We start from the raw sequence: 17,778 nt of genomic DNA, 5'->3' as shown, positions 1-17,778 counted from the left end.
ATACCTAAAGGTACCTTATCCTCTCTTGAACAAAGTTTCCCGATTGTTGAAGATCTCGCCGAAGGATCAGTCGGAGTAACTCCAAGGTTTTGATATGTAGGTTCTCTACGTGTGGATAAGCTCTTCGCGGTACAATGTGATTTTGCTGGAATCACAAGGGGACTTACTTTTGACGACCTGAACATCTGATTTGCTTTGGATATTACTGGAACGTGGAATTTCACTGGGCGCTGATTTTGAAAAAAGGAAAAAGGATGAGGGTTGGAACGGGATCTGTTTCTAACACTAAGAACGTAAGAGCAATGAATGACCTTCGATGAAATCCTAACTAAGTCTTGCTTTGACATCCTAGGATCATCTCCACAAGATTAGTGCGATCTTCTGAGGAAAGCTTTATGATGTTTAGATCACCGCTACAAGCATGGACACCGTCAGGTTGATGCATATCAATGAAGAAGGGATAATTGAAGTTAAGCTTAAGCTGAATGATTCAGTTGACTACGCAAGGCAAGTCTGCAATCAACAAACCGCTAGTAGTATGGATATACGAATTTCACCGTTGATCATACAAATTTCTTCCATTCACCTAATAACATGAAATCAAAATTGAGAAGTATAGATACCATGCAAATTGTTGAATCGACCCATAGAATTCACCATTTCTTCAATGAAGTTTACAAGTCTTTTGCAACAATATCTTGGCAACAATCTTTGCCTTCTCTTTCTACTCTACTTTAACTATTTCCTACTCTCTGACTATTCATTATTAGCTAACTATTAACTATTAGCCCACTCTTAACTATTAAACCTTACAAATGAGGAGCCAAGGCTTTATATAGAGAACCCTTTACAAACAGACAACTCTGATTGTTTTAGAATCAATGGCTAGGATTACAAGATAGAAACCCTAATTAGGGTTTGTTACAACAAACTTCCTCTAGCCAGTGAGAAAATTACATTCCAAGAGTGAGGACCAATAAGAAGTAGGGGTAGGTACATCGAAGTTTGTGTCGCCTCCGATAAATTAGGTACATTGAATCTGGTCATGCTGAAGTGGACCAATCCGACCGGAGGAATGATGACTGGGATGCCACCTTGTCTAACGCTTGTGACTTGGTTGATCCTTCTCTGTCTCTGACGTGATGAACAATGTACTTCCTTTGCCTGATGAGGCTTCCTTATTGTCAAGTCTTCCTTCTCCAGTAGCATATCTCGCCCTGAAGTGCAGGCAAAGCCTTTCTTTGTCATCATGTGGTAGAATGAGGTCTTGAGGCTAACTTGAACTCCTTGAACACCCCTAGTCTTCCAACGCTTCAAAGCACCTTGAGTCCTCCCTTTCTGCATGTGGAACGTCCTTGATGATGATGGACTAGAAGAGGTCGTCCTTGTCCTGGCTTGGTCTCCTCCCATCTGCAAAATAAACCAAAGGATGATTAAGCACACATGACATATTCATTTCAACATAGCATTTTCCACCTTAAATCATTAATGAGAAGACATCAAAATGGAATTTTGTTCAATATCCTCTCCAGGGATAGGCCCCATAAAAATTTCGCTCTGGACCCTTTGGAAGGGTCAGGAGCGATTTTGCCATTTTAGTCCATTTAGTCCATCTTTCATAATCTAAGGCCTAGCCTTCAAACCTCTTCTCATCATAATCTCACAACTAACCCTTTGCCTAGCTCTAACAAGGTGAAAAATAGGAGTTTCAAAGGATTTTGCGCTGGACCCTTTGGAAGGGTCAGGAGCGAAATTTGCATTTTAGGACAAATCTTCACAACTTGTGACCACAACTTGCTCAAATGCATGTCTAAGGACTCTTTAATCTAAACCAACATCAAGCTCGATGCAAAATTAGAGAAAAAAAGGAGTTTTGAGGATTTTTCTCTGGACCCTTTGGAAGGGTCAGGAGCGAAATTCTAGTTTAGGCTCAAGTTCTATCACTCCTCCACTCTAAAATGTCTTCCAAGGCAAGCATACACTAGTCTTCTCTCCACCAAGGCCTGGGAATCCATTTCCTGACCTTCATCATGAGCAATTTAGGTGAAATTGAGAATTTCGCTTTGGACCCTCTGGAAGGGTCAGGAGCGAAATTCATTCTTTAGCTCAAAATCCTTACCTCTTGGACTCATATCCTATTCAAACACATGCCTATGGCCATCTTTAAGTCCAATTCACCTTGATCACTATCCTGGCCTACCACAAACTTGAAAGAAAAATGACATTTTGAGAATTTCGCTCTAGACCCTCTGGAAGGGTCAAGAGCGAAATTCAAGTCTTTTTACTTGATATTTCATTTCCTTCACTACAATCTATCTTGCAAGGCGAGAATACGTCGCTTTTCTTCCAATCATGCCATAGGGATCAAAGTTTTGGCTTCAATCAAGGGAAAAAATAGGTGGTTTGAAGAATTTCGCTCTGGACCCTTTGGAAGGGTCAGGAGCGAAATTCATTTCTTGCTTGTTTTCCCTCATTCAACTCCATTCCTCTCACTTTGTTCTTACTTGATTCTCACCTTTGGGTCTATCTCTCAACATAACAACACTTGCTTGACCTCAAAATGGCTAAAAAGGAGAATTTCGCTAAAAAACCATGGCAAGGGACAGGACCTATTTAGGATTTCGCCCTGGAGCCTTTGGAAGGGTCAGGAGCGAAATCCTTGTCCTAGCGTAAAATCTTCATCTTTGATGGCCAAAACCCATTCCAGGACAATCCTAGGGTCATCTCCCAATTTCTCTCACCTTGGCCTAGGTTTGTCTTGACACAAACTTTGGAGGATGGAATAGGTTTTAGGATTTTCGCTCTGGACCCTTTGGAAGGGTCAAGAGCAAAATTTGACATTTTGGTCTCTCCGTCAGGATTCATGTATGGAATATAACATTTCTTATACTTTAAGTTATATTCTATATATATTGTCAGGATGTTTGAGAGTGGTTTCAGACCTTCAAAAGTTATAATGCAAAATCTAGTTTTTGGAGGATTCTTCAATTTTCCAGACAGTCAAATTTCAGGATCAGGGTGACATTCCAGACTTAGCCAAATTTTAGGACATTTGAAAATCAGGATGACATTCCAGACTTCATCATTCACCAATTTGACCTAACTCAGACCTTCAAAGATGATATTCACTCACCAAGCTTTATTGACCTCCTCAAACAAGACACAATTAGCAACAAGAGCAAAACTTTGTCCTAAGGAAGACTTTCAAAGAAACCCTAATCTGGAGCACCTGCTGACTCCCCCTGGCTCAAGCAAAGCCTGCCATCCTAGTGATCCCCCGGCGACACTCAAAATGCAAAGGCTAACAAACAAACCCTAAAAACCTAGAAAGCAAACTCCAGAAAGCAAAAAAGTAGGGGTCCCCATTTGCAATGGGGCGATGTGTGAATACGTCACAACAGGAAGAAGCGAAACAGATAATTGAACACTTTCACTCGAAGTTCGGTACAAGGCATGGTGCTAACCTGGCCACGGCTCATCAAATTCTGAGAGCAGTATATTATTGGCCCACACTATTCAAGGATACATTTGATCATGTCAAGACTTGTCATACTTGGTATCATAAAGTGTTGCTAGGAGTAAGGGGCCAAAAAGTAATGTGTTTATTTAAAAGCACTTTCTATACACTTTGAAAATAAAGTTTTGGATAGAAAAGTGAAAAAAGAAAATAATATATATTCCCTCAAAGAGCCTAAATAAGCAGAGGTCTAGGAAAAAGAAGCATCCATTGTTTTATGAAAAATCCCCATTTCTAAGATTGATCCCCCATGTAAATCAATCTGTCAATCTGTCTAAAGACTGAAACACTTTTACATCAAAACTTGGAGAACGAAAACCATCTAAATTTCATTTTGGATTCAATGATGAAAACCCTCCTATCCATTTTATGTAATTTTCTACAGGGATTGCTGGTGTGCTAAAAAGTTTGAAGAATTTCCAATTTCATGGGTATTATTGAAGATTTTAAGATTTTGAAGGTTGCTTCAATAATATACACTACCAGTACAATGATCTGGATTCTGTATTGATACTACAATAATCCATACACCTGCTATGGTGATCCCTACTGCTACAGTATTGCACTGCAATTGCATGATTATTTGGTGTGCCTGTAGCATAATCTTTCAGGCCATACAAAATTGTTAAAGGGTCACAACCTATTGGATTTTATCCAATTTTAATTATCTTTAGCTTATTTTTTAGCTTTTTGTCTATTGTACATTTTCTACTTTACCAAAAGGACAAAAAGGGACTACCATACTATGTGAATATGATGTAAATGTTTGGTTGTACCATTTCAGTTGGGCAATATTACTTTGATAGCTCTATTTCTTACCTGCAATCTATTATACAACATTCTAGGATGTATTTGTTAATTTCTGGCTTGTGATATTGCAGTTTTGAGCAGTCTCTTTGGGTATTAAAGTCAGTCACACCTTTATAGAGGGTGTTGTTTCAATCCGAGCAAGAACCCTATAGTTTGGTGTACCGTTTCAGTATTAAATTGGTAGCTACTTGGGGTTTCAATAGTGATATATCATTCAGAAGCTTCCGTCATTTTAAAACAGCCACATCAAATAGATTGACCTTGATTTTGTTTCCTACAATTGGTTATATAAATTAGGTATTGTCATTCTGCATTATTAATTAAAGTATACCTTTGTTATTATTGATAATTACATGAGAGTTTGTTGCTATCTGTTTTATTATTCAAAGTATATCTTTGTTATTATTGATATTTACATGAGAGTTTGTTGCTATCATTTCAATACTTATATTGTAATGACTTATTGTATAAATTGTATGGTATTGCACCAATTAGAATAGATTTATTTATGTCTAGATGGCAATGCCACCAAGACACTAATTTATCTCATTTACTGTTGCTGCATTCATTTAATCTGTGTGGCTTGCTACCAAAAAGTTGGTGTCAAACCACCATATGCTCTCATTTTGCCAACATTGAAACCTCGGTGATCAAAAGGTGTGAGGGTTAATGCATTTCATCATAAAAAATTTAAAATTCAAATAAATTAATTTCAGAATATTGCAAGAGTACGTACCAATGGAAATTCAAAGAACAAAAAGGGTGAAATATGTAGTAGAACACAAATTGGTTTGAGTGAAGGAGAACTGATATTTATAATACAAGAAATACCCCATGGAAAGCTATGGAGAAGGGCCAAGATGGGACATTCTCAAACATACCTACAAATATGCTACATGCAAAAGATATCAAAAAATGCATCCGTGTCAAGTTAACAAAATTCGACCATAGTGCATTTGAGAAGGAAACCCAAACCCTAGCCAATGTAAATCCACAAACAAGAAATACTAAGTCATTACCACAATACAATAAAGTGGGTAAGCTCAAGTTGGGCATATGGGAAAATGTCCCTAACTTTAAGGATTAATATGCTTGAATAAGACAAGTGTTAAGTAGATAGAATACATTCAATTTTCCTATAATTGGAAAAACCCTACCAAATCATTAAAAAGGCAATCAAGGAGATGAATGGGTTATTAGATAAGGGGGAACACCTACAATTATAGTTAGAAGACTCTAACTCGGAAGACCTCCATGAGCCTCATGAACGAGGTATTACATGCACTTCTAGATGTGTGTGCTATTTTTGTTTCGATGACGTACTAGTTTTCTGCAGGACATGATGAACACCTATGAAAATTGCCAGTTTCAAGGGGAAACAAGCTATTCTTAAATGGTAAGAAGTGCAAGTTTGAGCAGTGGTCATTGGTACATCTTGGACATGCAGTAGAAAATGTAGTAGTATGGACAGACCCAGCAAAAGAAGAGGCAATGATGAAGTGACCCAAGCCAACAAATGTTACCTGAAGCAAGGAAATTTGTTGGAGCACTTCAACTTGAGGAAGTTTGTTAAATCATTCTCACACTTGGCAGCACCTTTATGTGTTATAACAGGCTATAGTATAACATACAAATGGAGCAAACTGTAGCAAAAATCATTTGATGAATTGAAGCACAAGATAATCTATGCACCTTTACTAGCATTCCCAAATTTGAAACAACTGTTTGAGGTGGAGATGGCTTCAAATCATTAAGCCGTGGTGACTGGCTTTATAAAAGGATCTTAGACATTTTCCATGGTTTAGTCCTTTTGCACAAATGATAAGCAAATCTATGTGCTGGTGCAAGCAGTGAAGAAGTGGAAACTACTTGTTGGTGAAAGAGACTATTGTTTAACCTTCATGTAGATTACCAAACACTATGATAATTGCACACACAGCCCAAACTTCAGCAAGCATGTCACTACAAGTGGATGGACTTTTTGCTGTTTCTCTTGGTTAAAAGGTATAAAACAGGTGCCATGAACAAAGACTGTCATTGATGACAATGGTACGTACACTATCTATTTATTAACCCTTCAACAAAAAAGTTTATGCAAAGGACTATGAGCATTATGAGGACTTTGGAGAGCTGTTAAAGCAAGCAAAACAAGGTAAAAGAGACAATCATGTTCCTAACACTGATTTTATCTTGAATGATTGTCTTCTCTTCAAACTAGGATGTAATGTCCCTTGTGGGATTTTCTGTAACTTCGCAATTTTAATGAGTCAATTATTCTTATGATTCTGAGGGCCTTGATTGGAAAGGTATGATGGTAAATTAAGCAAGACTTATATCATGAATACTACCAGTAAAGAGCTTAATTGATGAATCTACAAGAATATGAAATGCTCCAATATTCTCCTTAATCTGTCACAAATTCCAATATACCAGAGGTCTGGCTATTGCGATTCACTCAGTTGTTCAACATATAACCTCTGATTATTATAGATAATATCGTTCTGCCTGAATGGTTTCCTTCTAATTAAGTGAATGAACATCAATGGTTTAGTTCTCAAAGAATTATAGTTTCTGATCTTGATCGCTTTTTCTGATATTTTCTCCTTGTGTTCATACAATTTGATGCCTTCTCTGTTAGGATTACTCTTTGATCATGCACCTTGGCCTTGCAATGGGTGGATAACACTACCTTTACTCGGCTGTCTAAGACTCCCTTGAGCCCTCACAGTCTGAAGTTAATATAATAAAACAATTCTGAATTCCTTCTTGAGATTCCCCGATCCTCTCCTTATACCCCTCGAATGGGCATGATGTGAGGGTTTGTATCTCATACATCCATGTCTTTTACAAACAACTTAATTAATTATGTCTTCCACCTAATCGGATCCTTAACTAACAATATCACTAATGAATCGATAAACATTTGATCGAACTTAATATTCTCTTCTTGGCAGCGATAGACTTTCTTTTTTAACTGATTGTGATGCCTTGATATCACCCTTGATCAAACTTAAGCCTTCCATCTTGGTCAGCGATAACTTTATTTGGTGTGTGTGACACCCATTATTTGCCATGCCTTGGGCTGGAGGTATTTTTCTTGGTAGACTGGTTTCAGCAATTGAATGGGGACATTACATAGGAAAATGTATGTACCCAAGGCAAGGAGAGGAAAATGTATGTACCCAAGGCAAGGAGGTTTTTTTCTCGAGGGAGGCTCATACCTCCTAATGAGCCTATAAATTGTCCATATTATTCCATGTTTCATGACATATTATCCATGTTTCTAATTTTAATCCAATACATTTTCATACATTACTTTGATCATATGAAGTATTAATTAGGATTAATGATGTGTGATTTGCATTTGTATGTCTAGTTAGTTAATGCTAAATTTTGGTAATATATTATGATGAATGGTTATTATTAAATCTTAAGTATTTTGGAATGGTTAACATGTTTTTGAGAGATTTGAGTCATTCATGATGCTAGAAAGAAGAAGGAACACGTTGACAATTGACAAATGTAGCTCTTGACTGGAAGTGCAAAAAAAGTCAAAAAACCAATTTCAGTAAAACGGACATATCTCCCACATTTCTCAACAAAATTCAGATCTTCAAAATGATTTGAAATGCTTAAAGGAGATCTAAACACCCATTAAAGCATTTGAGCTGATTCGCAATAGTTAAGGAGCAACATTCACTAGAATTTGATTGAGACAAAATTGACAGATTTGGAGGCAACAGTTAAGGAATGAGTTCTAATTCAATTTGGACTCTTCTACCTCTTGATTATCTTGTGGATTTGGAGTTATTGAAGTCAAGGAACAAAGGAGAAAGTTGTGGGAATGATATAGCATAACTCATAAATCACTACGACATATATTTACTAAAAGAGGGGTTAAAAAAAAATCGAACTCAAAAAGATTACAAAGCATTACACCACCCTGTCATTATCCACTAAGTTATCTAACATATGAGATAGTGTCGGAGGCAACTGTCCCCAATCCACAATGTTCAAATTTTGTGTTTGATCAGAAGCCCATTTGGCCAAACAATCAACAACACCATTCCACTCTCTATGAATATGACTAAAAGTAACAGATTCCAAGATCTACACAATCGAAGAATCTTCTTAATAACCAAAGCTAAGTGCCAACTAACATCATCAAGCTATTGACCATTAAGCAAAGTCACCACCACCAAAGAATTAGATTAACAAATAATCCTATGCCAACGAAGATCACAACCACACTCCACAGTATACAAGATGGCAAGAGCCTCCATTAAATTATTAGCATGAATACCCTTATAAATAGAAAAAATAAATTGAACATCACCAAAACTATCACGACCAATCCCACCAATACCAACATGATCAAGATTTCCACGCAATGAACCATCAGTGTTAATTTTCAAAACTCTCTAAGGAGGAGGGGCCCAACGACCCTCCTGATTAACCTTCGGCAAAAGATGTCTACATCTATTCCACATGACCTATCCAGGCCACATCAGAACACTTCCCTGAAGAGGAAAATTGATACGGTTGCAAATAACAAAGTCAACAGGATCCACACCTCTAGCCAAGTCACACTTAGCCAAAACCATCTCGCGAAGAGAATGAATTATTTTCCACCACAAATGTTGAACAACCAATCTAGCATCATGAAAGTTCCTACGATTCCTCTCCAACTAAATATGCCAAATGATAAAGGTAGGCCCCAAAGTCTAGGCAACCTTACCCCAACGATCCCAGAACTCAAGCAAGGAAAACACATGCCAGCAAGCTTGATTCCAAACACCCCACCAGAAATGCCAAATCTCCCTGGAAAAAGAGTATTGAAAGAAAAGATGAGACACGCACTCCTCACTATTCGGGCATAAAATACACTCTACAAATATTGGATCTTGTTGAGTTGAAAAAAGAAAAGAGTAACTAGTTAGTGCTAGATTTTGTTAGTAGTGTCCTTTTTCAAGCAACAAGTCTAATTATTGTCCATGTTATCTTTGATTTGTAATTAGAAGATGGTTTTGATAATAAAGGTTGTTTATTGGAGATTGAATGCTAATAGCTAAGATTCAAGCCACTCAAGCAAGGGCCATTTGAGGAACTTTGACTGCAGTAGTTTAGATTGTTATTTATTATGATTTTCTGTTAGTAGTGAGTTATTTAAGATAGGTCTTGTTTCAACATATTTAATTCCATTAGTTTTATAACAATCAACCTGCAACCACTACTGTGTCAAATAACCAGTCAGCCCACAACCACTGCTATATAGTTAGATTTATTTCCAGCACTGTTATCTTTTAAATTAAGTTTATTGTTTTCAACCACTGCTATATAGTTAGATTTATTTCCAGCACTGTTATCTTTTAAATTAAGTTTATTGTTTTCATTTTATTTGTTATACACAACTAGTAGAACAACCTAGAAGGCGTCCCTAGTGCACATATAGTGCCAACATCACTGAAGAAGACACGACTCTGGTTGATAATTAAATGAGCCTCTACTTAGGACATTAGGTTATTCCGTTGGGTACTCCAACCAGGCTGAGTGCATGATATACTACACCAACCTTTTTATGTACATTGTGGAGACCAGCCATTTTTGGCGGTGTTGTCAGGGATGGTGTCAAGCTAGGAGAGTCTCTGAGTTTTTAGAAGCTTTTTATTGTTTTCCTAGAACCATAGTTTTCATTTAAAGCACTTAGGATTGTTAAAATTTTGCAAAACACCACAATCTTTCTACAACAGAAAAAATGGAATTTGAATCCATGAAGCACAACAACCAAGAGCCAATATCATTACCAACGAGTTTGGAAATCAATGAAGACATGTTCTCTAGCATCGTAGAGGAATTTTGTTCATGTATTGATGACAAGGTGTTGGTTTATGAGGAAGCAAATGAAGACAACCTTGTTTGGCTAAATGAAGAAGTTAACATACACAAGGTTGCTAGTCAAGATGAACGTGATGTCAAATCAGAACTCCTACTTCAGAAAGAGAGCTGCCATAAAGACAAAATCAGTCCTCTCATGTGGAAAAGTAAAGAAGACAAATTTTGGGATAACTTAAAGGTGTTTTGCTCAACCTTATATGCCAGACCAGTATCTTTTGTAGAGTAAAATTATGAGCAGCCTGAGCAAAGTGCAAAAGTTTCTCTGTCTTTGCCAAATCAGTCATACAAAATGGAGTTTACAAAACAAAAAGAGGATAAAGAAGTAGCCCATCAACACCAAGTCAATAAGGAGGTTTCAAATTTTGTTCTTTCACGAGGATGTCCCATTAGATATCTAACTGAGATGAAGGCAAGCAAAGCATCACAAGTTATGTTTTCACCCAAGTATGAAGAAACAATAGAAGATGAAGCTAAGTTTCTAATTGCAGCTGAAGAAGAATGGTTTCAGATTCAATGTTTGCATAGTTTGAGGACTCTCCAGAACTCTCCAAACTCCCTAGTCCAATCTCTAGCCGAGTCCACTTGCCATTGACTCCTAAGGCGAGTCTGGAAGAGTTCTGGGGAGTACTTGTCCGAGTCTCTCCCCCTCCAGGACTATCCGAGTCCCAAACTCAGACTCCTGAGTTTTAGGCATGGACTCTCGGGTCCACTTGGGTGCTCCTAGGGAGGTAAAAAAAGCATAAAAAGGTGAATTTACCTTAAATTTTTTTTGTCCAATCTTGACCAAAACAGGGCTGAACACCAACATAGGAAAGGAGAGGAGAAGAGGAGAATTTGAGATCCAAAAATACAATGTTGAAGAAACAATTCATCATCATTTTTATATTGTAGCCCCCTGACAAATTGAGTTACATTAGAAGGGGAAAGAGGAAGATGTAGATTGTATTTGGTTGTTTTTCTCATTTTCACATATCATTATATGCACACATTTATATATTTATGATGCTGTTATACATTTGAAAGTTTGACAATATGAGTATGAATTATGAAATTTCAAATATTGAGTGTTTGAAGATCATATGACATGTGCAATGTGTAATGTTTGAATTATGACAAATTGATAGTCAAATTAGGCTTTCATGTTCTCTAAACGAATTTCTTTTTTTCTAAGGTAAAACTACTATTTTCTTTTTGTCGAGTCCTAGACGAGTTTTTTGCCAAGTCCGCGCTGAGTCCAAGTCCTATTTTGGGCTGCCAAGTCCGCGCTGAGTCCAAGTTTTCAAAACTTTGGTTTCAGCTCTCTTATCCACTTCAAAACAGCAGTATGTATTGTCAATTGAAGTTGTGAGTTTGTTAGTATCTTTCCAAAAGTATTGCAGCTGTTTATTAAGTTCCCACTGATATTGCAACTCTTTTTGGTTGCTCTTAAGTATGTAAAGCATTGTAAGTTGTTGAGAAAGGGCAGATATTTCATAGAACTGGTCAATGGCTTTGTTTGAGCAAGTCTTGTTTGCTGGTTAGTGTAGGTTAGGATAGGTTAGGATAAGTTTTTCATTCAATAAGTGTTCTTGCACAATGTCTTGGATGTCGTTTTCCTTAAATTGTCTAAGCATAGTTAGTTAGGTGTTGTCTAGTGTAGTTTGTTTCCCCAGTTCCTCTTGTTTAAATGACTAATTCAAAGGTGTTGGTTGGTCATATTTCAAGGCCACTTTTTATTTAGGGTTGTGAGTCAGTCATGTCCTCAATTTTGAAAGAGTCCTTGCATATGTTGTCAAAAAAATTCCATTAGGTAGTTGGGTCTTTATGGAATCAAAAAATGTCTACCCAAATGATGATGTCCAAATGGCCTAATCAGATTTTATTGAATGGTAATGGACTGCATTTAAAATTGTATCAAAAGTCCTTGGATGGAGAGAATTTTCTGCGGTAACTGTTTAGGTTACCGAAGCAACTGTAGTCTGACTAAACAGATAATCTGCACCAACTTCCAAGAAACCTACAACTACTACTGATGCCAAATATGCAACTCTCTTAAAGGGACCAGTACATTCAACTATTTTGAGACCTCTACTTTCAACTCTTCACCAAATTTGTAGATTTTCACTACATCATGAAAGGTACTTACATTTATGATGTCCATTTATTAGTAATATTTATCATTTTTAGTTAATTGACTATCTATGCATTACAATATGTTTATCAATTGTCATTGTTATAATTACAATATGTTTATCAATTGTCATTGTACTTATATTATTGAGTTTATTAATTTGATATGCACAATAGGTATCAGCATCAAAACCCATGGCCTTTCCTCTTAAGCATGTTCGTTATGTTGTGGGTTTCAGGGCATTTTCTATCATCTCTAGTTGTGTTGATCTTGCTCAGAACAGAAAAGTGATTGTGACTGCCCTTGCCACCCTTAGCATATGAACTTTACAAAACAACTAGTGGAACAAACTTCCTATGTTGCAACTTATTGTCGGTTTAAAAGTTCATTTCTTTCCATGGAGCTTGTTGTTAATTGCTTCCTACAAGGAGCTACTTGGCAAAGAATATTGACATTTCGTTCCCCCTTCCTTTTGCTTCCTCTTTTTTGCTGGCTAGGAGGAGATGATCTCCAACATCTCGGTGCTATCCCTCTTGCTTGGTATTTCCTGTTCCATGAGCTGATGAAGTTTGGTTTCTGCTTGGGAGTGACTTATTTGCAATGTATTTGAAGTGTTTTTGCTAGGCTCATTGAAGCGTCCCTAGTTGCATTCACCGGTGTGGACAACTCTTGATTTCTGGTTTGATTTTGGGTTTTATTCTTTGTACGCAGATTGAATGTCAAATTATGATTGACATTTCTACATTTAACCTTCCACACTTTACAATCAGAACAAATAATGGAAGACAGAAAGCAGAGAGGTGGTCTCTTCTTGTTCTCTATTCCTGCCCACTTCTAATGACTAACGACCTTAGACCCAATAGATAGGCAGAGACAGGGGCACACCGGATAGAGGTCCTCTCTCATTGGTCAAGCATTTCGTCGTAGAAGCCATTTTCCTAAATGGTTAATCCATTAAAATAGAACTCTTGCCATTAATATTCACCGTACATAGACATAATGTGTATGCGCATTTAAGAACCTATGCTATCCACTGAAAATGAAACCTGAAAACTCTATGTTATAAAAGCATAAACTTGCATAAGTTAATAAAACATAGACTTCTCTACGGTACCCAATTCTTCATACGTAGCTTCAACAAGTGTTTTCACCTTGTCTACAGCTGTAAAAGGGCTAAAAAAAACAGTGATAAATTGTTGGAACATTGGATCATCGTTGAAGATCGGATTTTCACAAATTTTCACAAATCTAAAATCATTCATCCAGCCAAAATTCACTCAAAAAGAAGATGAAACACATTTCCTTTAACCCTATTCACTCTATAATAATATTAAAGTCATACAGAATTCTCAAGTCATAACCAAACAATTATTTAAAACGATTAAACACACTTGCATGGCTCTATCATAAAATTCATGTAAGCTTCGTAATGTGGGCAATGGTTTTTATAGTTCTTTCAAGTGTTAACACATGTAAAGTGTTTTATCTATAAACCAAATGAAAATAGAGAAGTACTGGCCTTTATCTCCTCAATGCTCAAATTAGTATACTTAATTTGGGAAGCGAACCCGGCTCCACATTCTACAGTTGCTCCAAATAAAGTACCCACAAAAGCTATCCTTTGCAAAGCCGTTCTTCTTCCAAGTTTCCCAAGCCCATTGTTGCCTGCTATGCCTGTAAACTACAACCATGCAGTATGTTAAAAAATAATTGAAAATAAAAACACTTCGGTAGCAATTTCAAATTTTGATATAACCAGTAGGTAGACTCTGAATTATGAGAACAGTTAAAAAAATAATGATTTGCACTCACATTTAGTTTGAATAGTAAGGACTCGCAGCGACCCAGAAGAATTCAGTGATCTCAATGCAAGTGAACAGCAATTAGGTGGTGCTGTTATCCAAGGAGTAGGACAAGCTAGTGCCATTGAAAACATCTGACACACAAATGAGTACCTTTCCCATTTGGATCTTTTTTATTAGGAAACCATAATTTAGTTTTAGATTGACATCCTATTACTATGTATCCCAAAAGTGTAACTCTCATTTTAATTCGTACTTTTCTTTCTCAAGTGAGATAAATGAAAACCCTAGATTAACTTTAATCAAATTAAATCTCGACACTAGGACATGTGGCTGAAATAGGAGACTGAGATACGAGTAAATGGAAACTGGGAGTTGAAATTATTGAGGAGGAAGAGGAAGCTTCTAATTATTATTATTATTAATATTTTGGTGTGATATGGGTTATGATGTGTTTGATCAATTTATATAATGAGTTAAAAATTGTGATTTTATGTAAAAATAGGATTTCTATTATAAGGAATTTAGGTCAGGTATATAGTATTATTTTTAGACATTATGTTATTATATATTATTGTTTTAGATATTTTGTCTCCACATACAATCTATTGTTTATTTGTATAAATTTGGTCTTTGATTTTCTTTCACATTTGCCTATACTTATGTCTTAAATTTGGTGATATTGAAGTAGTTTTGAAGGCTTGTTATAGACATAAGGAAGATTGTTGGATTTCTTGATAGCAATCAAGTATATTGACCAATTTATAGAAATAAAAAACACACTAAACATAGATGTAAAGGTTGATGTACTTGAGACTAATTTGAGACAAAGACTAATGCAATCACATGGTTGAATATTCTAATGAATGTTTTGTTCTAACAATTCATGATCCTAAGTGATCTAAGAAGGTGTCCTTGAATGGAAATCCTAAGCTTAAAACTTGATACCCTTAACATGTAAGCTAACAAGTAATAGTTAGTGATAAGAGATTTCAGGATATACAACCTAAGATGTAGGGGATTTTAAATTCAATCCTAGAGTACTAGGTTGCAAGTGTGGCTTGATCCCAAGAAGCAAACCCAAAGGAAATGGACCAACCTTGTCCTAAGGTGATGGATAGAGTAAAGTTGAGTGATAGGTTGAGGGTCAGGGCCAAGGTTAGTTAGTGCACTAAATAAGTCAAGTGATGTGTTAAGGTGCATGCATTTGTAGCATCCATGGAAAGTGGCATAAAATTAAGGGATACAAGTGTTGAGCATGCAATTTTATCCTTCACAATTCAACAAAAGAAAAAAAAAATGAAGAAAATAATAGTCATGATAAAGACATAATTATTTTAGATGATAATCCATCTTGAACAAGTGTGGATTTCTTTCGTCCTTAGTATACAACATGCTTCTACCAAGCTTATCAAAGTATTCTCAAAGGAAATCCATCAACTTGTGAATCAATAATAAAATTCCTCTTGACTCATGTGCACTAATAAAGTGTGGCCACAAATCAAGGAGGAAAGATAAATAAAGAAATAATGAAAGGGTTAAATTATGACTAATAATTGAACATCATAAATAAAGATAAATTGAGCAATATCATGTGTATGATTGTGTGTGTGTGTGTGTGTGTGAAATTGGTGTATTGAAACATGTGTGAGAGAATCCCTCAATTTTGTCCATAATGATCAAAATTATTGAAAGGAAGAAAGGTATGCGAAAATGCTTCCTAAACTAACCTTAAAGGAGAATATTGTGTAAATTTTAGAACCTTACAATCATAGAAATGAGAAACACATATAAAACATAAGCAAAATCATAGTACAACAAAGGTGTAAGTGAAGAAAAAACTTTCAAGAGAAAAAAACCCATACTTTGGAAAGTAATTCAATGTATTATTCACTAATCTAAATATAGCTACAATACACTTGCTCACCAATTAGAGATTTGGAGTAACTTCAACAACTTAACAAACATTATAAACTCACTATCCAAATCCTTCATCTTTTAAGCATCCTATAAGTAGTAGTATGCAAAATCACCAAATGATAATTAGAAAATTATGAGCTAAAACCACCCAAAAGAGTGGCACCCAAATACTTAGAAAACCAACACCCAAATCCCTAGAGGACTTCATTGTTGATACATAATAGCTTCGTTAAGATAAATGATTGAATGGGAGAAAAAATGAAGTCTCCCATTCAATCATCTATCTCATCGATAGATAATTTCAGATCTCACTGATTATTCCTTTATCTGATATTTATGTTATAATTGCTCTCCTTATTCTGTTACATCATCTATCAATTATGTTACTCATGCAAACTGATGATTAAATTAAGTGCAAACTATTAAACTGATAATGATCGGGTTTCGTTCTAACCCCCCGATTCATTATCGGGTTACCATTTTAATAGCCACCGAATTTACATAATAAGTGGGCTTGATGAATTAAATGATTATCGAGCTTAATGCATTACCACCAACTAACTAATGTTATCGGGTTAAATGAATTGCTAACCAACTTAAGTTATCGGGCTTAAACCATTTTAATTGCCACCATATATATTAATCGGGCTTAAACCAAACTGTGTGTGTGAAAAAGTGAAATAAGTTTGATAAGCTGCAAGACACAACACTTTAATTAAGTCATTACATGTATGGTTAGATAGATATATGTATGAACGATAAAACCATAACAAATCAACCAATTGCCTTCTAAAAGATGTGAGTATAAGATTTCTCTCAGATTTGTATAAGCAATACTAGTGACTAGACTACACCAAGACGAAGGATTTAATCTATATGAGAACGATATTAAGCTAAATGGATGCGAGATGGATGAAAGATTCAAGAAATCATGGATAAAACTAAAATATGAAAAAAACTAAACAAAGATGCAAATAATCTCAAAAAGCAAGCACAATATATTCAATTACTCCAGAGCAAAATCAACGTAATGATCTTCAAGGTGTTTCTCAAAAATCTCTGGGGTGTTTTGAATGAGAGCTGAAGGCTGAATTTATAGATAATTCACAAGAGAGATGAAGAAAAAGCTCAATTTAGGATTAATTGAAATAATTGAGAAATCAGATTCAGTTAACCTTGAGATAGATTCCAATTATAGTTTAATTGAAATGCATTTAAATAAGAAGTTCAAGTTGCATTGGAAATAAGATTTAATTAATTCCATGCACTTGTGATAAAAATAGATAATTCTTTGATTTATTCAAGAAAAGAGTCTTTTCAATGCAACTGAACTTCTTTTTCTGAAAAGCTTTGAGTTCCAATTATAGAGAATAATCAATAATTCAATTAATTGTTTTTATAATTTCAAGTTCTCAATTTAGAAGAAGAAATAATATCTCAAGTTTGATTTCTCTCTCAATTCAATTCTTTTATTTTATTTTCAATTCAACTCTTGCTTTGTGATTAATTCCTCTTTTGTAATAAATTAATTTCTTTTTATGATTAAATGGCAAATTTATTAATTAATTAAATATGCTAAGATATTTAATAAATTAAAATAGGATAATTGATCAAAATGATATTCTTGGAATGATTCAATTAATTAAATAAATATTTAATTAATATAGAATAATTCACTTGCCATGTGACATTTGATGATTGAAGAATTAATTATGTGCTCAAGA

The 17,778-nt window shown here is 35.5% G+C and overlaps 1 protein-coding gene across 2 annotated transcripts in view; it reads right to left on the bottom strand.

The window, feature by feature from the left end:
* The window catches only part of LOC131079336 (uncharacterized), a 115,095-nt gene extending 100,725 nt beyond the window's left edge, over nt 1-14,370 (bottom strand). Inside the window, exons 1-2 of one of the 2 annotated variants that reach the window (XM_058017249.2) lie at nt 14,145-14,370; nt 13,852-14,006 (exon numbers count right to left, since the gene is read on the bottom strand). In XM_058017249.2, the coding sequence (XP_057873232.1) occupies nt 13,852-14,006; nt 14,145-14,268 (279 nt within the window). In that variant the 5' untranslated portion in view covers nt 14,269-14,370. The remainder of the gene's footprint in view (nt 1-13,851; nt 14,007-14,144) is intronic. The other variant, XM_058017248.2, reaches the window with a different exon arrangement.
* Between the last annotated feature and the right edge of the window lie 3,408 nt (nt 14,371-17,778).

This window comes from Cryptomeria japonica, chromosome 11 (assembly GCF_030272615.1).
Source record: "Cryptomeria japonica chromosome 11, Sugi_1.0, whole genome shotgun sequence".
NCBI lineage: Eukaryota > Viridiplantae > Streptophyta > Pinopsida > Cupressales > Cupressaceae > Cryptomeria > Cryptomeria japonica.
This window is presented reverse-complemented; position numbering and strand designations above follow the sequence as displayed.